General features: G+C 37.2%; 1 protein-coding gene, 1 long non-coding RNA gene and 1 other non-coding gene across 3 annotated transcripts; 2 read left to right on the top strand and 1 right to left on the bottom strand.

Annotated features, from left to right (window-relative positions):
* Positions 1-1,250: 1,250 nt before the first annotated feature.
* LOC107586272 (uncharacterized) lies at positions 1,251-4,046 on the bottom strand. Its single transcript, XR_001609339.1, has 3 exons — positions 3,986-4,046; positions 2,499-2,594; positions 1,251-1,446 (listed from the first exon to the last, which is right to left on the bottom strand). It is a non-coding gene; the product is annotated as an uncharacterized lncRNA (long non-coding RNA).
* On the top strand, positions 3,382-13,707 carry LOC107586271 (dual specificity tyrosine-phosphorylation-regulated kinase 1A-like). Its single transcript, XM_016273556.1, has 11 exons — positions 3,382-4,124; positions 8,561-8,757; positions 8,985-9,077; positions 9,317-9,505; positions 9,763-9,910; positions 10,013-10,299; positions 10,398-10,544; positions 11,764-11,904; positions 12,023-12,326; positions 12,436-12,560; positions 12,647-13,707. The coding sequence occupies exons 2-11, from the start codon at positions 8,638-8,640 to the stop codon at positions 13,229-13,231; spliced, it is 2,139 nt and encodes a 712-aa protein (XP_016129042.1). The 5' UTR covers positions 3,382-4,124; positions 8,561-8,637; the 3' UTR covers positions 13,232-13,707.
* Positions 13,708-16,628: 2,921 nt separating this feature from the next.
* On the top strand, positions 16,629-16,700 carry trnap-cgg (transfer RNA proline (anticodon CGG)). The gene has a single exon. It is a non-coding gene; the product is annotated as a tRNA-Pro (tRNA).
* Positions 16,701-17,636: the final 936 nt, after the last annotated feature.

The raw sequence follows: 17,636 nt of genomic DNA, 5'->3' as shown, positions 1-17,636 counted from the left end.
GCTCTATTTGTTTGATAAATGCAGTAAAAATAAGAATATTGGGAAATATTTTTTAAGTTTGAAATAACTGTTTTCTATTTTATTTTAAATTATTTATTCTTGCGATGCAAAGCTGAATTTTCAGCAGCCATTACTTCAGTGTTCAGTGTCACATGATCCTTCAAAATTCATTCTAATCTGATTTGGTGCGTAAGAAACATTTCTTATCCATTTTTAACACTGTTTTTGCCGTTTCACATTTTTTGTGGAAACCACGATACAATTAATTTTTTCAGGATTTTAAGATGAAAAGAAAGTTCAAAAGAACAGCATTTATTTGAAAAAAATTTTTTTTTGTAACATTATAAATGTCTTTATTGTAACTTTTGATTCAATGTTTGTCCAGTAATTTCACAATCTCAGTTTTTACAGCATTAGGTTATGACTGCTCTGTTGTCACACATCACATCAACATTCCCCAAAGCAAGTAACTTTAAAAAGAAACTGTTGCAAACCAGGGGCCGTATATATAAAGCCGCTCAGAGTAAAATTGTAGTCTTAAGTGTGTCAAAATTCTTAGAATGACAATTTTACTCCTATTCCTAGACTTAAGAATAAGTGTGATTCATAAAGGTTCCTAAGTGTTAAGACTAGGTCTCAGCTCCTAAATGATTTAAGAGAGCTGGAGAGGTCTCCTAATTTAGTTAGGAGTAACAAGATGGCAGCCAAAGGAGGAGACACACTTTCCACCGAAGATATGACATATTGGAGTTATATGTTGATAAAATTATACAAATTTGATCGCCAAGATAGTCAATTCTTTTTGTAACTGACCAAGTAAGAAATTTAATAACTTCTTCCACTCTACAAATCAATGCTCTAACTGCAGAAATTAAAGCAGTTACATTTTTTGGCTGGAAAATTGGAAAAATGCAGCAATGCACCGGTGATGACACGGTAAGCAGGGTCTTAAATATTGTGGCACTAATCCCACCAAATACAACAGTGGCCAAAAGTGATGTGTGGAGTTTTTTTTTTTAATGACCCCACATTTCACTTAAACCATTCAAATATGAGGGAAAAAAACACTGACCAGTGTTGCCAACTGCTTTCAACTGAAAGTAGCTAAAACAGTTGCTAAATGTTGCTAGATTACTTCAGAATGGCAAGTTCACTGATCTATATAGTTATGTTTCATTGCATTATTATCACAAATAAAACAATTGACTCTGAGAAACTATGCAACATGTTTACAAAATCTTTAACACATTTTTTATTAAATAAGGGTGAAGATGTCAAATTTCATAGGCCGGACATAAATTTTGGCCACTACTATATGACAGTTCATTAACCTTCCAACTGACTGTCAAACCATGCTGCAAAAACAAGCCACTTTTATGAGGATTGTGGGCTTTCCTGGAGTTGTTGGAGCCGTTGATGGAACTCATGTTCACGTCATTGATCCAACTGTAAACGAGAAGAAATATCAATAGAATACAATTTCAAAGCATCAGTAATAATTTGTGATAATTTTGTACAATGCAAAGCATTTTTTTAAAATACATTTAAATATTAAAATATTTTAGTGTCTTAATTAAATGATTTTATTATAGTTACATTAAATGATTGGTGTTTTGCTGCTGTGACTTCACATGAGCAGGCTCACTACTGGCTGTTTCAGAGGTCGAGGGCAGCCATTTTGAGTTGACACCATTGTAGTCTTTAGTTCACTTAAGAATCAGTCTTAGACTTTACTGAAAGTTGCTTTTAGCTTCTTTATAAAGGTCTCCTACTCTTAGACAAGCCCTACTTTTTACTAAGAATTTTTTGACACTTAAGTCAAAGCTTAAGACTATTCTTAAGAGCATTTCTGAGAAGTTTTATACATACGGGCCCAGGTCTCAGACAAGGTACATTTATTTTAAAAGTTAAATGACAATAAAAATATCACTGATGGAGATGTATTTTTTAAATTTGTAAAAATTGGCCAATAGAAAATATTTCTTAAATTCTGTAAAGGTTTTTAATGTCAAAGCATTATTGTAAGCAGGATTGTATTAATCCACAAATGTAGATGTCTTTGGAAAAATTACATGTAGTGAAAGTATTAATTATATTGATATTATTTTTTTATAATAAAATATTAAATTCCATGCAAATATTTATTGTACAGTGTTACAAAATTCATAATTTCTCTGTAAAAATAAAAGAAAAAAATGTGGCTATTTGGTTGAAGTAGTAATAGAAATTGTTGGGAAGCTTGAAAGAACTGTTCCGTGCCCTCAGGAACAGACCCATCCCATAATAATGATCCCAAAAGCATTGGAGATAATCCAAATCCAAACTCATCTGAAAAGTTAAGGTACTTTGACACTGTCATAAAGATGAGTTGATGGCTCACAGTAAACAAGCTGGTAAAGGACAGCGGAATGCAAGAGATTTAGTTCACTGTAAACTATACTGTTCCTTCATCACATACACATTTAAGAATGATAGGAATGTAGTCAAATAGTCACCACCTATTAAGTCTCCTGGCTCCAACTGTTTGTATTCCTCAGTGCAGCTGTTGCTGTCCATGGTGCTGCAATGGCCAACTACAGATTCCCATACTGCAACTGTTATACAAGTTTGATAAAAACAAAATCAACACTAATATCACAATCCAGCAATTTTGTCAGACAATCAAATGGATGTAAAAAATTATAAGCCTAAAAAATGGTAAATAAGCACACAAGAAATCACATTAACCTGAGAAAGTCAGATTGTAATCCTACATAACGTATTAATACAGTTTTCATATCATAAAGCCAGATAAACCTGACAAACACAACATATCACGGTAAACTCGCAATGTCCTCTGGTGTTGACTTATCCTAAACCTCCTTATATCATTTGCTTTACATTTTTACTTAGCACATGCAGCATATTTAACAAGCGTGTTTGTACATTATTATTGTGTAAGCGTAACCTGAGAAAGTCAGATTGTAATCCTACATAACGTATTAATACACTTTTCATATCATAAAGCCAGATAAACCTGACAAACACAACATATCACGGTAAACTCGCAATGTCCTCTGGTGTTGACTTATCCTAAACCTCCTTATATCATTTGCTTTACATTTTTACTTAGCACATGCAGCATATTTGACCTAAAACAAGCGTGTTTGTACATTATTATTGTGTAAGCACAGCATTTTGCATAATATAGTTGATTGTCCACAAACTACGCGTAAGCTGTCAATAATTAGCAAAAAGCAGCCCAGTGTTGTTTGAAATAGTTCAGCGTTTTGCAAAATGCTTATATGATTGTTTGTGTAAAGTTTATTTGACAGTTTTATTTAATTGACACATGGCGTGGAGCAACCTTTACTGTTTCCCCCTTCGAATCGTCATTTGAACATCCGGGTACTCGTCTGCTTGATTGACAGTTGCCATAGCAACAGCCCAGGCTGTCGCCATTTTGTCAGTTGCTTTTTTAATCTTTCAAATGTTTTCGCTTCCCGCCGGAATAATGCAGTCACGCGCTCGTAACAGTGACAGTTTTGGAAAGGCTTCGCCAACCGCGTCGGACTGAAAACGACACCGGGACAAAGAATCGGAATGTCAGGAATATATTTATTGGGCTAGTAGTCCGTGTCTCGGGTCCGCCGGGCCGGTCCGCTGCGCAGGTTTGGAACGCGCGCCATTTTGTGAAAACTGACAGAAAAGCTTAACGGTTTTTGTTCACCTTTTCACGTAGCGCATTCTATAATATCTGCGTGTCGTTGGTTTTTTTGTGACTATTTTTGCTTTTGAAAACAATTCATTTGCGTCTCCGCCTCTACAGAAGCGAATAATCTTGAATGTGCGTTTCCGAGCGCTAGCTGGTTAGCCGCGTTTGTTAAAGTCACTGAGAAAGAGCGCTAACTAGCCGCTAACCATCACTTCACCACTTACAAACCATGATTAATGCACAAATGAGATCTGACATGGGCAAAAACGCATTGGAAAGACGCTGTTTTACCTGTCAGTCGAAATAAGGCATTTAGCCCCGTCTGGCTCAATACATTAGGGGTGTCTCATCGGAAGCAGCGTAGAGAAACTGGATCAGTCGCCTCACTTTACTGGATCTGGGACTTTAAATGAAGATCACACCATCAAAGGTGAGTATTTGAGATTTGTAGAGGTCTAAGTGAATCTTGTGGCCTTTGTAGGTTTGTTTCCAAACCGCTTGTTTGATAACGTTAGAAGCTACAGGCTAGGTTGATTTGGCCTAGATGGCTAGCCGATTAATAACTTTCCTCACGTTAACGTAGTTAGCGATCTTTGTTCATGCACCAGATAGCTCATCCGATCATCAGCGTCTGCTTTTACACTCCCCAAGCCCCAGTAGTGAGCATTTGTAAAGGTTTTAGGACAGTCTGTTAGTCGTTTAACAGGCAACCCAGTGTAGCTTCGCTAGGTCAGACTGCCGGAGCAAATGTGTGTGTATGTGGGTTTGCTCAGCCTACGATTTTATATATAACTATCCGCAGAAATCTGCCAGCTGGTGATTACAGAAGTGTATCATCACATCACTCTGATGGGAGTGTTTGGCTGGTGGAGGTGATGATGATGATGATGATGAAGCCCCATGTCTAGCGTGTTGTCAGTTAGCCATCAGGCTGGTTTCCTGTCGGGGGAGGGGGGCTGACATTAGCCAGGGATGTGATGCCTAACCATAGTTATCCAGCAAACATTGCTCAGTCATGTAGTACGGGTTTAGACTTTAGCGTGACGATGGAGACGTTAAGCGAGTCCGGTCGAGCCCGATGAATGGCTAAGCCAGCTAGAGAGAGGTAAGGTCCGCTTTACATGTCACTGTCACTCAGTTTACCTCTGGTTAGTTTGCTCAGTGTTCAAGGGTTTTTCTCAAGTTAGTTATAGTTAATGTGAAGGAATGGATGGCACGCTGCTCAGATTTGTATTTGTTAGTCTGTGTAAAGAAATGCTTTCGTCTTTTTCAGATGGATAATGGTCTCTGACCAGGTAAATACAGGACAGGTTGTCAGATTCCCCCTCAGTGTCACCTGAAGGTTCAGCGTTGGTGATGTTTTATACATAATAAAAGTACAGCTGATACAGATGAATTATGCACAGAGAAATGTCTCATCAAAAATAGGGTCGTGGTTTGTTGCTTCGGTTTGCCTCAGGTAAACTTTATTCTGGAAGTTCATAGGTAGATCTGTGTCAGATACCATCTTTTTTTTGTCCATCACTTCCTCCCACAGCAGTCTAAAGTGGTCCTATTTAACAGGGGCGTTTTGTTCTTTCCTGTGATGCAGTTTATTAGTTGTTTTGTACAAACCTTATTTCAGTCACACTAGAAGAATAAGTCTCATGCATTTAGCTGGATATGCAGGAATGGGCCTACATGCACAAAAGGACCAGGATCTGTACTGTCGCGTACACTTGTCTTTTTACACTCCATGCGCAGTCTAGTATCCCTTTTCTTTCCATCTTATTGACATTGTTTTGGCGTTTCAGTGGTGCTGAAATCCAGCTGATCTCCTGTAGTGTTATTTCAGGGCTCGTTTTTTATTAGCTGTTTAGAAATTAGTCAGAACATTTAGATTAATTATAACTTTATGTAAGCTAGGGAAATTTGAATGGGGGGAAATGTTATTTTTTCAACACTTAAGTATGTTTTGTTAAATTAGGCAAAGTTCTGTAGTAGTTGTGAACTTTGGCTTACTTGTAGAAATATGAATTCAGTGTTATCCAAGTTTTAATAAAGCGATCGGAAAATAAAGTACAAATGCATGCTTTACATGCTCAGTTTTGAGATGAGTTGTAATTTCTATAAATTGTTCCTCTTTTATTGTGATGTTTGTTCATCAATGTTTATTTGCAGCCCTTCTATTCATGTAGGACTCTAAGGAACGTTTGAAATGTGGGAAGATAAGTTAACACTTATTGCAAGTGAATCAAACATTTTACAGCTAATTAAGGTGAAATTAAATTATACTGGAAATCATACACCCAGGTTAGCTGTTTGCATCTGTTCTTGTTTTGAAGCAGAAGCTGTTGTGCAGTTATGCACGTCTTACGTTATTGATTCCTTTGGTAGTATTTGTCAAATGAAGTACTCGTCACTGTGTAAAATGATGGTTAAAGTTGTTCATTGTTTATCATGGCTGCATTTAGTGAGATGCAGCCATGAGTTTGAAGTGGGATATCTAGTGGGTAGCAAAAAACCAACAAGCTGTTTTATTTTTTTGTTGCTTAGTCATAACTTGGGTGAAGTTTGTCTCTGTTTGCTGTACCTACTTTTTTGTTCTTGTGCTCCACACCAAATAAGTGAAATAATTTCTGGGACATGTAACACATTTTAACTTTGTATTTTGAGATGTCACTGGCCATCTTAAAAGTCATAAATTACACGGAGCTGACCCACTATTACACTATAAGTAAGGAACAGTTGTGTTACAGAGCTTTATTATAAATTGGAAAATGTTTGATGGAAAGCCATAATTGTTCTTGTTGCATGTGCATTCAACATGTTTGGCGTTGCTGTGAGAAGGTCATTTAATGGTCACAGTCCCTTGCTGTACTGTAGTCAAGGGAATTTATTGCATGTTTGGTGTTTACCTGACCTGACAATAACCAGACATGCCATGAAATTAAATTAAATTAATTGAAAAGGATAAATTAAATGTCAAAAGCTAAATAAAATTTTTAAATTTATTATTATTTGGTTATTACAAAACATATATCACTAGTTTTTGCTAGTGTTATTAAAAACAAATCTTATAATTAATTTATTACACTATAAGTAAGGAACAGTTGTGTTACAGAGCTTTATTATAAATTGGAAAATGTTTGATGGAAAGCCATAATTGTTCTTGTTGCATTTAATGATCACAGTCCCTTGCTGTACTGTAGTCAAGGGAATTTATTGCATGTTTGGTGTTTACCTGACCTGACAATAACCAGACATGCCATGAAATTAAATTAAATTAAATTAATTGAAAAGGATAAATTAAATGTCAAAAGCTAAATGAAATTTTTAAATTTATTATTATTTGGTTATTACAAAACATATATCACTAGTTTTTGCTAGTGTTATTAAAAACAAATCTTATAATTAATTATTCATATGATTTTTACTTGATTTCATTCCTTGAAACAGGATAATTACTGATCAGTAAACAGAAAAAAACGAATATATCGTATTCCTTGTTATAACTCCTTTGTAGTTTAATCAGATTCAGAAATAAAATATCAATCTGAGATTGCACCTCAGAGGGTTATATTTAATGTTTATATTTGCAAAGCCTTGTTCACGTATTTTGTATTTTACCAACTTTATAATTTTTAATACAGGCCTATAAATTCGTATTTCTTCTTTGAGTTATAAAGGCTGCTTATAAATCACAAAAAACAGAACTAGATATGCAGTAAGAGCATCTTCTGTGGTGCAGAATGTAATGTTTCTGTTTGTACTGTGCCATACATCAGTTTTTCTCTTGGTGAACTGCATGCAGTCCTTGACAACATGAATCATCAAGCCCATATTGAGAAATATGCCTTAGCAAAACATAAATACAAGCATCTCTGATATTTTTCCTGTACCTTTTTAAAAATATATAATCAATTTGAAATGTTTATGTTGGTAAATTAATGTAAAAATGTGTTATTATTTCATAGGCTTTTGTCCTGAAAATCGTTTGAGGCTGTAGAAGTGTTTCCATCCTCTGATATTTTGTGGATCACATGAATTCTTTGCCCTGCCTTAGTTAGGTCAGCTGAATCATTCTCCGCTCCTACACCATGAGTGGGGTCTGAGCTGCTATTTTGCTGTCAGGCTCCAATGTGGTGGATGCTTCATCTAAGTGTGCCAAAGTTCAATTTTATTTCTTGTTTATTTCTTGTTTTCTTATTGGAAAATGGGAGCAGCTCTGCCCTGGCAACAAAAGTAGGCTATTTGCATACTCTTCTGTGATTGGCTTGAACATTGATGGGCTTGCCAAATCACACTGTATCTTCTTGGTGATAGGCTATGCTAATTAGGTGCTGTTGCTGGGATTCTGAATAGTGGTGGGATTCTGTGTGGCTGGTGCATTGTGTTGCCTGGCAAGAGATGCTGATATATGAGCAAGCTCCTTATAATTATCACAATTTACAGCTAAAAAAAAGGACAGATTTCTAACCAAAAATGTTGTACTTGACATGAAATTTGCACTGTAGTCTTTTCTTTTCTTTATTTAGAAATAGTTTTTTTTATTATTTGTTTCTGTATAGTTATATTAAATGATTGTCTTTTTTTATAGCTATGCTTTAATTGTTGTTGCCTTTATTTTTCTGACATTCCTCTTACAGGAATGTTATATTCTGATAAAGAAGATTAATAAATTCATAGATTTTTTTTGTACGTATATGTTTATATTCACTTTCTGTCCTATTGTGTTTTAGTTCTAGTGCTTCATTTTTGTTACATAAAAATCTCAGAGATGGTTTTTCTCTCCTAAAACAGAGAAAGAGGTTTGCGGTTCAAAGGATCACAGGGAGAGAGGAGAATTTTGTTCTAACACACTAATTTAGCTTAAATTTCCTCTAGGGGGAGAGACCTCAGCATGCAAACCCTCGTCTGTCCGGCTTGCACCCTCTCTTTCTTTCCATGCTGCTGGTCTTCAGATGGCTGCTCCCATGCCTCATTCGCACCAGCAGTACAGTGACTGTCACCAGCAGAGTACAGACCAGTCTGTCACTGTACTGCCATACAGTGATCAGACACAAGCACTCACTGCCAGCCAGGTACTGGATGCTCCGCTGCTGTTTATGCACTTAGTTTTTTTTGCATTGTGAATAAACATGGATGAAGCATGCTCAGTTATTGCACTTTGTGAACTGAATACTTCCTGTTACTTTTCACTTAGCCTTTGGATTATTTTACCTCTTAGTCAAAAGTATGTGAATTTGTTAAAAAAAATAAAAAATGTGTCACCTAGTAAATCCACGTGTTTCCCCTTCTTTTATTGCAGAGGCACATGCCCCAGTGCTTTCGTGACCCCACTTTAGCTCCTTTAAGGAAGCTCTCCATAGACCTGATCAAAACCTACAAACACATCAATGAGGTAAAATGTCTTCGTTTTATTGCTATTCTCATCTATATTACGTTCCTTGCCATAGTACAGCATAAAATAAAGCTAAAAATAATAGTAGTGAAGTACAAAATTAGGATACTAGATCATAAATAGTCGTACCTCTGAAAAGTCTTTTAGGAAGTTTTCACACTAAGTTATGAGTGCAACCATGCTCAAGGATTTTTGAATTGAGACTAATGCTGTGAAACTTACTTGCTCTCCTGTATTAGGTGTATTATGCAAAAAAGAAACGACGGCATCAACAAGGTCAAAGTGAGGACTCCAGCCACAAGAAAGAAAGGAAAGTCTTCAATGATGGCTACGATGATGAGAACTATGACTACATTGTCAAGAATGGGGAAAAATGGATGGACCGCTATGAAATTGACTCTTTAATTGGAAAAGGGTCATTTGGCCAGGTATAATGTCTTTAGTTTTCTTCAATTGTTTTAAGATTTATTTTTGAAAGGGAAAGAAAAATTAAAGATTTTAAATGTTAGGAAATTGGGACATTATCAGCTTTTGCCCTGATAAAATAGAGGCTAAATTATTGTTTTGGACTTAATCCATGGATGGCAAAATGATGCATGGTGTAATTGCCATTTCAAAGTAGTTTTAATATCTTATAAGGAAACACAAGTATTGTCTTATGTGAATGTAATTGGCACTTTTTTAGGTTGTAAAAGCTTATGACCGAGCTGAGCAAGAGTGGGTAGCAATTAAGATTATCAAGAACAAGAAGGCCTTTCTGAATCAAGCTCAAATTGAAGTACGGCTTCTCGAGCTCATGAACAAACATGACACAGAGATGAAATACTATATAGGTAAGCAGCCTGTTCAATTCTTTGATATAATTTCAAAATCTTTGCATAAAGTGCATTCTTTCAATTTTAAATATAAAAATCTAAATGTGTTTCTTTTCTCAGTACACTTGAAACGGCACTTCATGTTCCGGAATCATCTTTGCTTAGTATTTGAAATGTTGTCATACAACCTGTATGACTTGTTACGGAATACGAACTTCAGAGGTGTCTCTTTGAATCTGACACGGAAGTTTGCCCAGCAGTTGTGTACAGCATTACTGTTTCTCGCTACACCTGAGCTCAGCATCATCCACTGTGACCTAAAGCCAGAGAACATCCTGCTATGTAACCCCAAGAGAAGTGCCATCAAAATAGTGGACTTTGGGAGCTCCTGCCAACTGGGACAAAGGGTATTGTGAAGCGACTTATTTTTTTAATGTGAGGAAAGTGTGGAGATTGTCACAGAATGCTTAGAGTAATTGATTACGTATTCCTCCTCCTCCATCAGATATATCAGTACATTCAGAGTCGATTCTACCGCTCCCCCGAAGTGTTATTGGGAATGCCGTATGACTTGGCCATAGACATGTGGTCTCTGGGATGTATTCTGGTGGAAATGCATACAGGAGAGCCTCTATTTAGTGGAGCCAATGAGGTAATGAGCTGTATGAGTTGATATTATTAATATTATTAATGATGATTATTATTATTGTTATAACTAATGTTTCCCGTGTCCTTAAACACCATGAATAGAAAGTTTTATGATTGACAACTACATTGATATGTGGGAATAAATCCCCTAAATTATTGTTTAATGTGTGTACAGAATACAGGAGTTAAAACGGAATGTTATAGTAAAAAAACATAGATAAAACAAACGGTCACACTTTATTTTAAGGTCCAATTCTTGCTACTAACAAACCATTAACTATGACATTTCCCTCAAACTGCAAATGTTCTGCTTATTTATAGTTTGTAAGATAGTTGTTAAGTTTAGGTATTGGGTAGGATTGAGGATGTAGAATATGAACATTCAGAATATGTGCTTTATAAGTACTAGTGCTCGGCAACGATTAATCGCATCCAAAATAAAAGTTTTTGTGTACATAATATATGTGTGTGTACTGTGTATATTTATTATGTATATTTAAAGACACACATGCAGTATATATTTAGAAAATATTTACATGTATATATTTTTATTCATATAATTTATTTATTATGTATAAATATTTATTATATAAGCATAACATTTTTCTTAAATATATATGTACATGTATGTGTGTGTATTTATATATACATAATAAATACACACAGTGTACACACATATGTACACAAAAACTTTTATTTTGGATGTGATTAATCGCGATTAATTGTTGCCCAGTACTAATAAACAGCATATACTGTATATTATAAATAGGCATGCCAATAAGCAACTAGTTACATCCAAAATAAAAGTTTTTGTGTACATAATATATGTGTGTGTACTGTGTATATTTATTATGTATATTTAAAGACACACATGCAGTATATATTTAGAAAATATTTACATGTATATATTTTTATTCATATAATTTATTTATTATGTATAAATATTTATTATATAAGCATACAATTTTTCTTAAATATATATGTACATGTATGTGTGTGTATTTATATATACATAATAAATACACACAGTGTACACACATGTACACAAAAACTTTTATTTTGGATGTGATTAATCGCGATTAATTGTTGCCCAGTACTAATAAACAGCATATACTGTATATTATAAATAGGCATGCCAATAAGCAACTAGTTAATAGTGAGAATTGGTCCCTATACTAAAAGTGTTGCTTTACAAACTTATTCTTTAATTGAAACACTATCAGGTGGACCAAATAAACAAAATTGTTGAAGTACTTGGGATCCCACCCAATCACATTATGGACCTAGCACCAAAAGCCAGGAAGTTCTTTGAGAAGTTGTCAGATGGGACATGGAGTATTAAGAAGACCAAAGATGGAAAAAGGGTACATGTTACTGATATTTTGAAGTACAATCACTATTATGGGAATTTTGTTTTTATGCAGCTTTTGTGGGAATGCTTGTTATTTTTGCTAGAATGTCTTTCTGCTTTTCTGTGAGCAGTACAAACCTCCGGCATCTCGAAAGCTCCATGCCATCTTGGGAGTGGAATGTGGTGGACCAGGCGGTCGTCGGGCGGGAGAATCCGGCCACGCAGTAGCTGACTACTTGAAGTTCAAGGACCTCATTCTCAGAATGCTGGACTACGACCCCAAGACGCGAATTCAGCCCTACTATGCCCTCCAGCACAGTTTCTTTAAGAAGACGACGGATGAAGGAACCAATACAAGCAGTAGTGTGTCAACAAGTCCTGCACTTGAGCAGTCGCAGTCATCAGGGACCACTTCTAGTACATCCTCAAGCTCAGGTTCTACTACGATTTCATCTGTTCTGGTCTCTAAGCTCTTGGTTGTAACTGACTTGATAGTAGTGTGTTTCTCGGTAAAGCTTAACGCAGTTAATTTCCTCTGCTTCAGGAGGATCGTCTGGAACAAGCACCAGTGGCAGAGCAAGATCCGATCCAACTCACCACCATCGGCACAGCGGCGGGCATTTCAGCACAGCCATGCCAGCCATAGACTGTGACAACCTTTGCCCTCAGGTGAGCCCACCTGGTTGATCTTGTCAAGTAAAGCATTTCAATGTTTGGCCTTCATGACTGAACAACGTTTTTCCTTGTTTGTGCAGGCGAGACAGCCTTATCATCCACCAGTAGTATGGCCTGGAATAGTAGGACCAGAACCTGTCTCTGTAGAGACTCATCCAGTCCAGGAAACCACTTTTCATGTGCCCCCCAAGCATCCCAAGGCATTGCACCCCCATCACCACCATCATCACCACGGACAGGTCATAGCAACGCGACCACGGCCGCGACTCTACAACTCGCCCACCAACAGCGCGTCCACCCAGGATTCCATGGAGGTGGTGCACGGTCATCTGTCCATGACATCCCTGTCTTCCTCGGCATCCTCTTCCTCCACATCTTCCTCTTCCACAGGAAACCAAGGCAACCAGGCTTACCAGCTCCGCCAGCTTCCTGCCAACACCCTGGACTTTAGCCAAAACGGAAGTATGAGTATGGGTTTGGGTGCCTTCTCAAATCCTCGCCAAGAGACTGGTATGGCTGGACATCCCACGTACCCTGTTGCCACAAACACAGGAACTGGTCACTTTATAGCAGAGGGACACCTGGGCATGAGACAAGGCATTGATAGGGAAGATTCTCCGATGACTGGAGTCTGTGTTCAGCAGAGCTCGATGGCCAGCTCATGACTTTAGCTGAAATGGGTTTGTTTTTCTGTGTGAATTTTGTTTTTGTTTTTTTGTTCCGTCCCCCGTCCCCCCTCTTTTTTTATGGTGGTGTTTTCATTTTTTCCTGTTTTTTCAAAAGGTGCATAGAGAATAAAAGCTGCTCACTTCTGAGGGGAGATATCACTGAACCGCTACAAATTGAAGAGTATTTAAAAAGTATATGTATTTCCATCATTTTTATGTTGTCGATTTTCTAGATAAGTTCATAATGCAAATAACCATTGTGAAACTGAGACACCCATCTGCCGATTCACTCACCTGCATACAGAACTTATTTACCATCTGTTACACCGGAAACTAGGAGATTTGTTTTTATTTGTCCCTTTTTTCATTTAATACAGTGAGCATTTCAGAGCTGTGAGCTGTCGTACAGCTTTTTATATGTAAAGCAATGCAAAACATTTGTTTAGTTCAAACAAGTGAAACATTGGACATTATAATTTGGCTGGTCGTTCTTTTATTTACCCTTTAAATGAAACCTCTCTAAAGAGCTGTGTGTTTAAACCTGTAGCGTGTCAAGGAAGCAGTACTTGCAGTGATATTTCGTGTTGTCGGTATCGTGTAACTCTTCGAGAGGGGGCACATAAGCTGTGGAGCTCCGGTGGCAAGCGCTGGCCTAGCGGCGAGGAGGAGCTGGTGTTAGACAGGCAGGTGCAGTACTCTTCAGGCCTGGAGTCCTCCAGACTGGACGGCTTCGACTACGGTACAGCAGCTGAGGAGCGATGAGGGGGGGACGGATCCGGATCCAGGTGGATCTGGGGCTGTTGTCCAGAACCCTTTGGCCTTATGACTTTTGGACCTTGACTGAAAAGGAACTGGACTTTATCATTAAATAGAGATGATGGCTGTCCTCTATTTTTAACATTTAAAGAGTCCTTAATTGGTTAGGGAAGGTGAATGAGAATGGTTATTCAGAGGCCTTTATTTAGCAAAGATTTCTCATTTAAGGGACTCCAAATCGCAGGGTCTTGCTCAAACGTCCCTAACATGACTTCCTAAAATTGCCGAAGTGGGATTTCACATAGAAGGTATTCATTCCCATTAATTGGCTTTCTTTCTTTTTTTCCCCTCTTTATTTCCCGTCAAGCATGTGGTTCCCATTGAAAAATATCTGCATATATTTGCCTCTTTGTGTTGAACACAGAAGATATGTAATGAGATTTATGTGACTGCCTTTTTTCTCCTCTTGAATTATGCTGTGACTTTTACACCAATTACTACTTCTTCTTTATTACCGTCTTTATTTCTTTTGATATACCAAAGCAGTTGTTTTTATAGCACTAGGTGTCTGTAAGAAATAATGTAGCAGTTCACCACTTCAGCCCAAGGTTCATCAAAGTCCATTTTAGTCTGTACACTCGATCTCAAACTGGAACTTTAGCCGAACTTCATGTTTTAATGGTAACGAAAACTGAAATTGGTTTAATATATGGATAAACCGCCCTGATTTGTTACCTTTTTCATTTGTTTTTCCTGTCAAAGGGAGGGAAGGGACAGTTACTCTGCGGGCTACAGAGTAGCTGAGAGATCACAAATGATTCTGAGGAGAGAAAAGTGTTTTGTTTTGTATTTACCTGGTCTATCAGTCAGTGATGCTGCCTTTTATACCTAATTTGATGAACATGCTAATTTCTACCTTTTTAAATCTAAGTGGCTACTTAAATTTATTTATTCAGGCAGTCTACTGTAGCTACTATGACCTCTGAGTTGAGATTGTTATCAAGTGATTGGTTGGATGTTTGCCTCAGATGTGCTATTCAAAGGGAAACTAGATGTACGCGCTGCCACACAGACACTGGGCACATGCATGTTGGTCTGAAGAGGAAGTGTTTATAGTCACAATTCAGTCACTTTAAGGATAGCTGTGCTCACTCGAGGTTGCGAGCCCCCACCACCACCTAGCTTCTCACTTTAGGTCTCAATTCTTCAAAGGAACCCTGTTTGCTGCTTCTCTCGATCTAGCAGTTCTTCACAGACTGTGGGACACTACCCTGCCAGAAAGTGCGTGGTGTTCACATTTGCAGATTTTCCTTTCGCAAAGACATCACTTTCAGCCAGATTCATGTTTGGTATAACTACAAATCTCACAACGGCTAGTGGTAATCGGAAAAACAAAGGTTTACCTGAATGTTAGCTTGATTTCAAAATGTGGTTTTTCACATTTGCAGATTTTCCTTTCGCAAAGACATCACTTTCAGCCAGATTCATGTTTGGTATAACTACAAATCTCACAACGGCTAGTGGTAATCGGAAAAACAAAGGTTTACCTGAATGTTAGCTTGATTTCAAAATGTGGTTTATATATATATATATATATATATATAATATATACAAACATTCGAGTGCAGTTTGCTGACGTTGACAAACATTCCAAAAATTCAAAATCTAAAAATTTCAGAAACTTTTAAAGTGCAACTGTTTCAGCTGTCATTAAATGAGACCTGATTTAGTGCAGTTGTCATGAAATGCAGCCCCTTTTTAATAGCTGAAATAGAATTTATGTATATATTTATATTTTTTTAAATAAAGGAAGTATAGAACTCACTACATTGCTCCTGCTGGTATGTCAATTACATTGCCATGTGTTTGCTTACCATTTTATTTAGTTCCTTTTTAACCCCCTTCTTGTTTTACTTGGTCATTGGACCAAATAGCTTTTAGTAAGAGGCATTTGCCATCACCAGGACAGCATTAAAGGTAGGGCTTATAACTTGTACCGAAAGAATCTTTTCACAGGGTATGACGCATGTATGTCCACACTTTTTCTAGTGCTCATGGTTTGCTAGGTCTGTTTCTCCCTTTCTCTTAAATGCATTCTAGGTAAATGTCACTGATACACAAGATCATGGATTTTAATTCAACATTCTTCTGCCTTTTGGATTGATTTTTATGTTTCTTTTCCGATTTTCTTGACCCCTTTCATGCAACATGCACTATATAATTGAACAGCATGGGGAAAGGATAAGTGTCCACAGATTGTAAGATCGTCAAGACTTTGCTGTGTATATGAAAATGCCCTTTGTATTATATTCAAACAGTCTTATGTATGATATATAAAAAATAACCTAATTGACGCGTTCTTGGCTTTTTTTCTTCTTTTATTCCCTGGCTTGTTGCTTCAACACTACATCGGTCTAATTTAGAGGACTGTCTGTAACCAGCAACGTTAGTTCTCAAAAGAACTTTACAAACGATTATCAATCGTTTTAGCGAATTAGATGATCGCATAATACATTTAAATGAATGAAAGGTTCCCTTAAGCAAGTCTACGAGACGTTCGCTAGAAATGAGTAGTTTTTAACAGTGGTACTGTGCAGAGTAACGGTGTATGAGGCGGTATTTGCGCATGCTGCTGCGCGGCTCGTTGGTCTAGGGGTATGATTCTCGCTTCGGGTGCGAGAGGTCCCGGGTTCAAATCCCGGACGAGCCCAAGCTTTTCTTTACAGAGTTTATATGTTTAAAACTCACATCGTTCAATGTAATGGTGCGTTCACACCAGACTACTCGCTCTAGATTACTCGCGGGATGTTTTTCGTGTCACTCGCGCGAATATAAACAGCGCGATCAGCCATGCTGGAGATAACCACAATCGCTGTTTTGTACCCGTTGTCAAAAAGTCCCATTTTACTACTGTATATATACACTGATATTACTATTATTTTTATTATTGATAGCAGCATCTCTGTAGCCATGCTAATAAAATACAACTACCACTACAACTGATTTTAATTGTTTTCTATGCTCCAGACCTATATAATAACAGCCGGCTGGAATAATGCTCTCTTCTATTGTCTGATTCAACCAGACGTGCCAATAAGCTCTTCGCTGATTGGCTTGCGTGAGAACGCCTTAGGCGAATTTTCCGCTCGAGTTGAAATTTTTGAACTTGCGCGAAAGACGCGATTGAGGCGAATATCTCGCGTTCGCGGCAAACGCGTCGCCTGGCGCGAATTCGCCTCTATTGGCGTCTTTGCATTGACTTTGTATGTAATCTACTCGCGCGAATAATTAAATTCGCATTTGGTGTGAACGCACCATTAGTCTTCCATGCTGAATTCTGGACATGATATATACAAATACACACTGATTACTAGGTATACGAAAAAATGCAAGCAACGAACAGTGCTCATTTTCTATAGTTCAACTCATTTTTTTTGTGTAAAACTCAGTAATCTGTGATTTTAACATGTAATATTATATTATACTTTAACAACTCTACGCGTGTTATATAGCTGTTTGACTAGTTTTTTATTCCTAGACATTGCTAATATTTGGAACCAGGAATCGGTTCTTTCGAACAATTCGTTTCCAGGAATCGGTTCAGATTCAGTGATTCTTTACGTCATGACGTAGTAATGAAATATTT

Source organism: Sinocyclocheilus grahami, unplaced genomic scaffold, assembly GCF_001515645.1.
Source record: "Sinocyclocheilus grahami isolate Dianchi unplaced genomic scaffold, SAMN03320097.WGS_v1.1 scaffold79.1, whole genome shotgun sequence".
In the NCBI taxonomy this organism is placed as follows: Eukaryota; Metazoa; Chordata; class Actinopteri; order Cypriniformes; family Cyprinidae; genus Sinocyclocheilus; species Sinocyclocheilus grahami.
The sequence above is the reverse complement of the archived record's forward strand: the minus strand, read 5'-3'. Positions and strand labels throughout refer to the sequence as shown.

Coding starts and splice junctions, on each gene's coding strand:
- LOC107586271 (XM_016273556.1), top strand. CDS start 8,638: ATGGCTGCTCCCATGCCTCATTCGCACCAGCAGTACAGTGACTGTCAC. Junction 9,911..10,012: donor AGAGATGAAATACTATATAG/GTAAGCAGCCTG, acceptor TTCTTTTCTCAG/TACACTTGAAACGGCACTTC. Junction 12,561..12,646: donor GTGACAACCTTTGCCCTCAG/GTGAGCCCACCT, acceptor TTGTTTGTGCAG/GCGAGACAGCCTTATCATCC.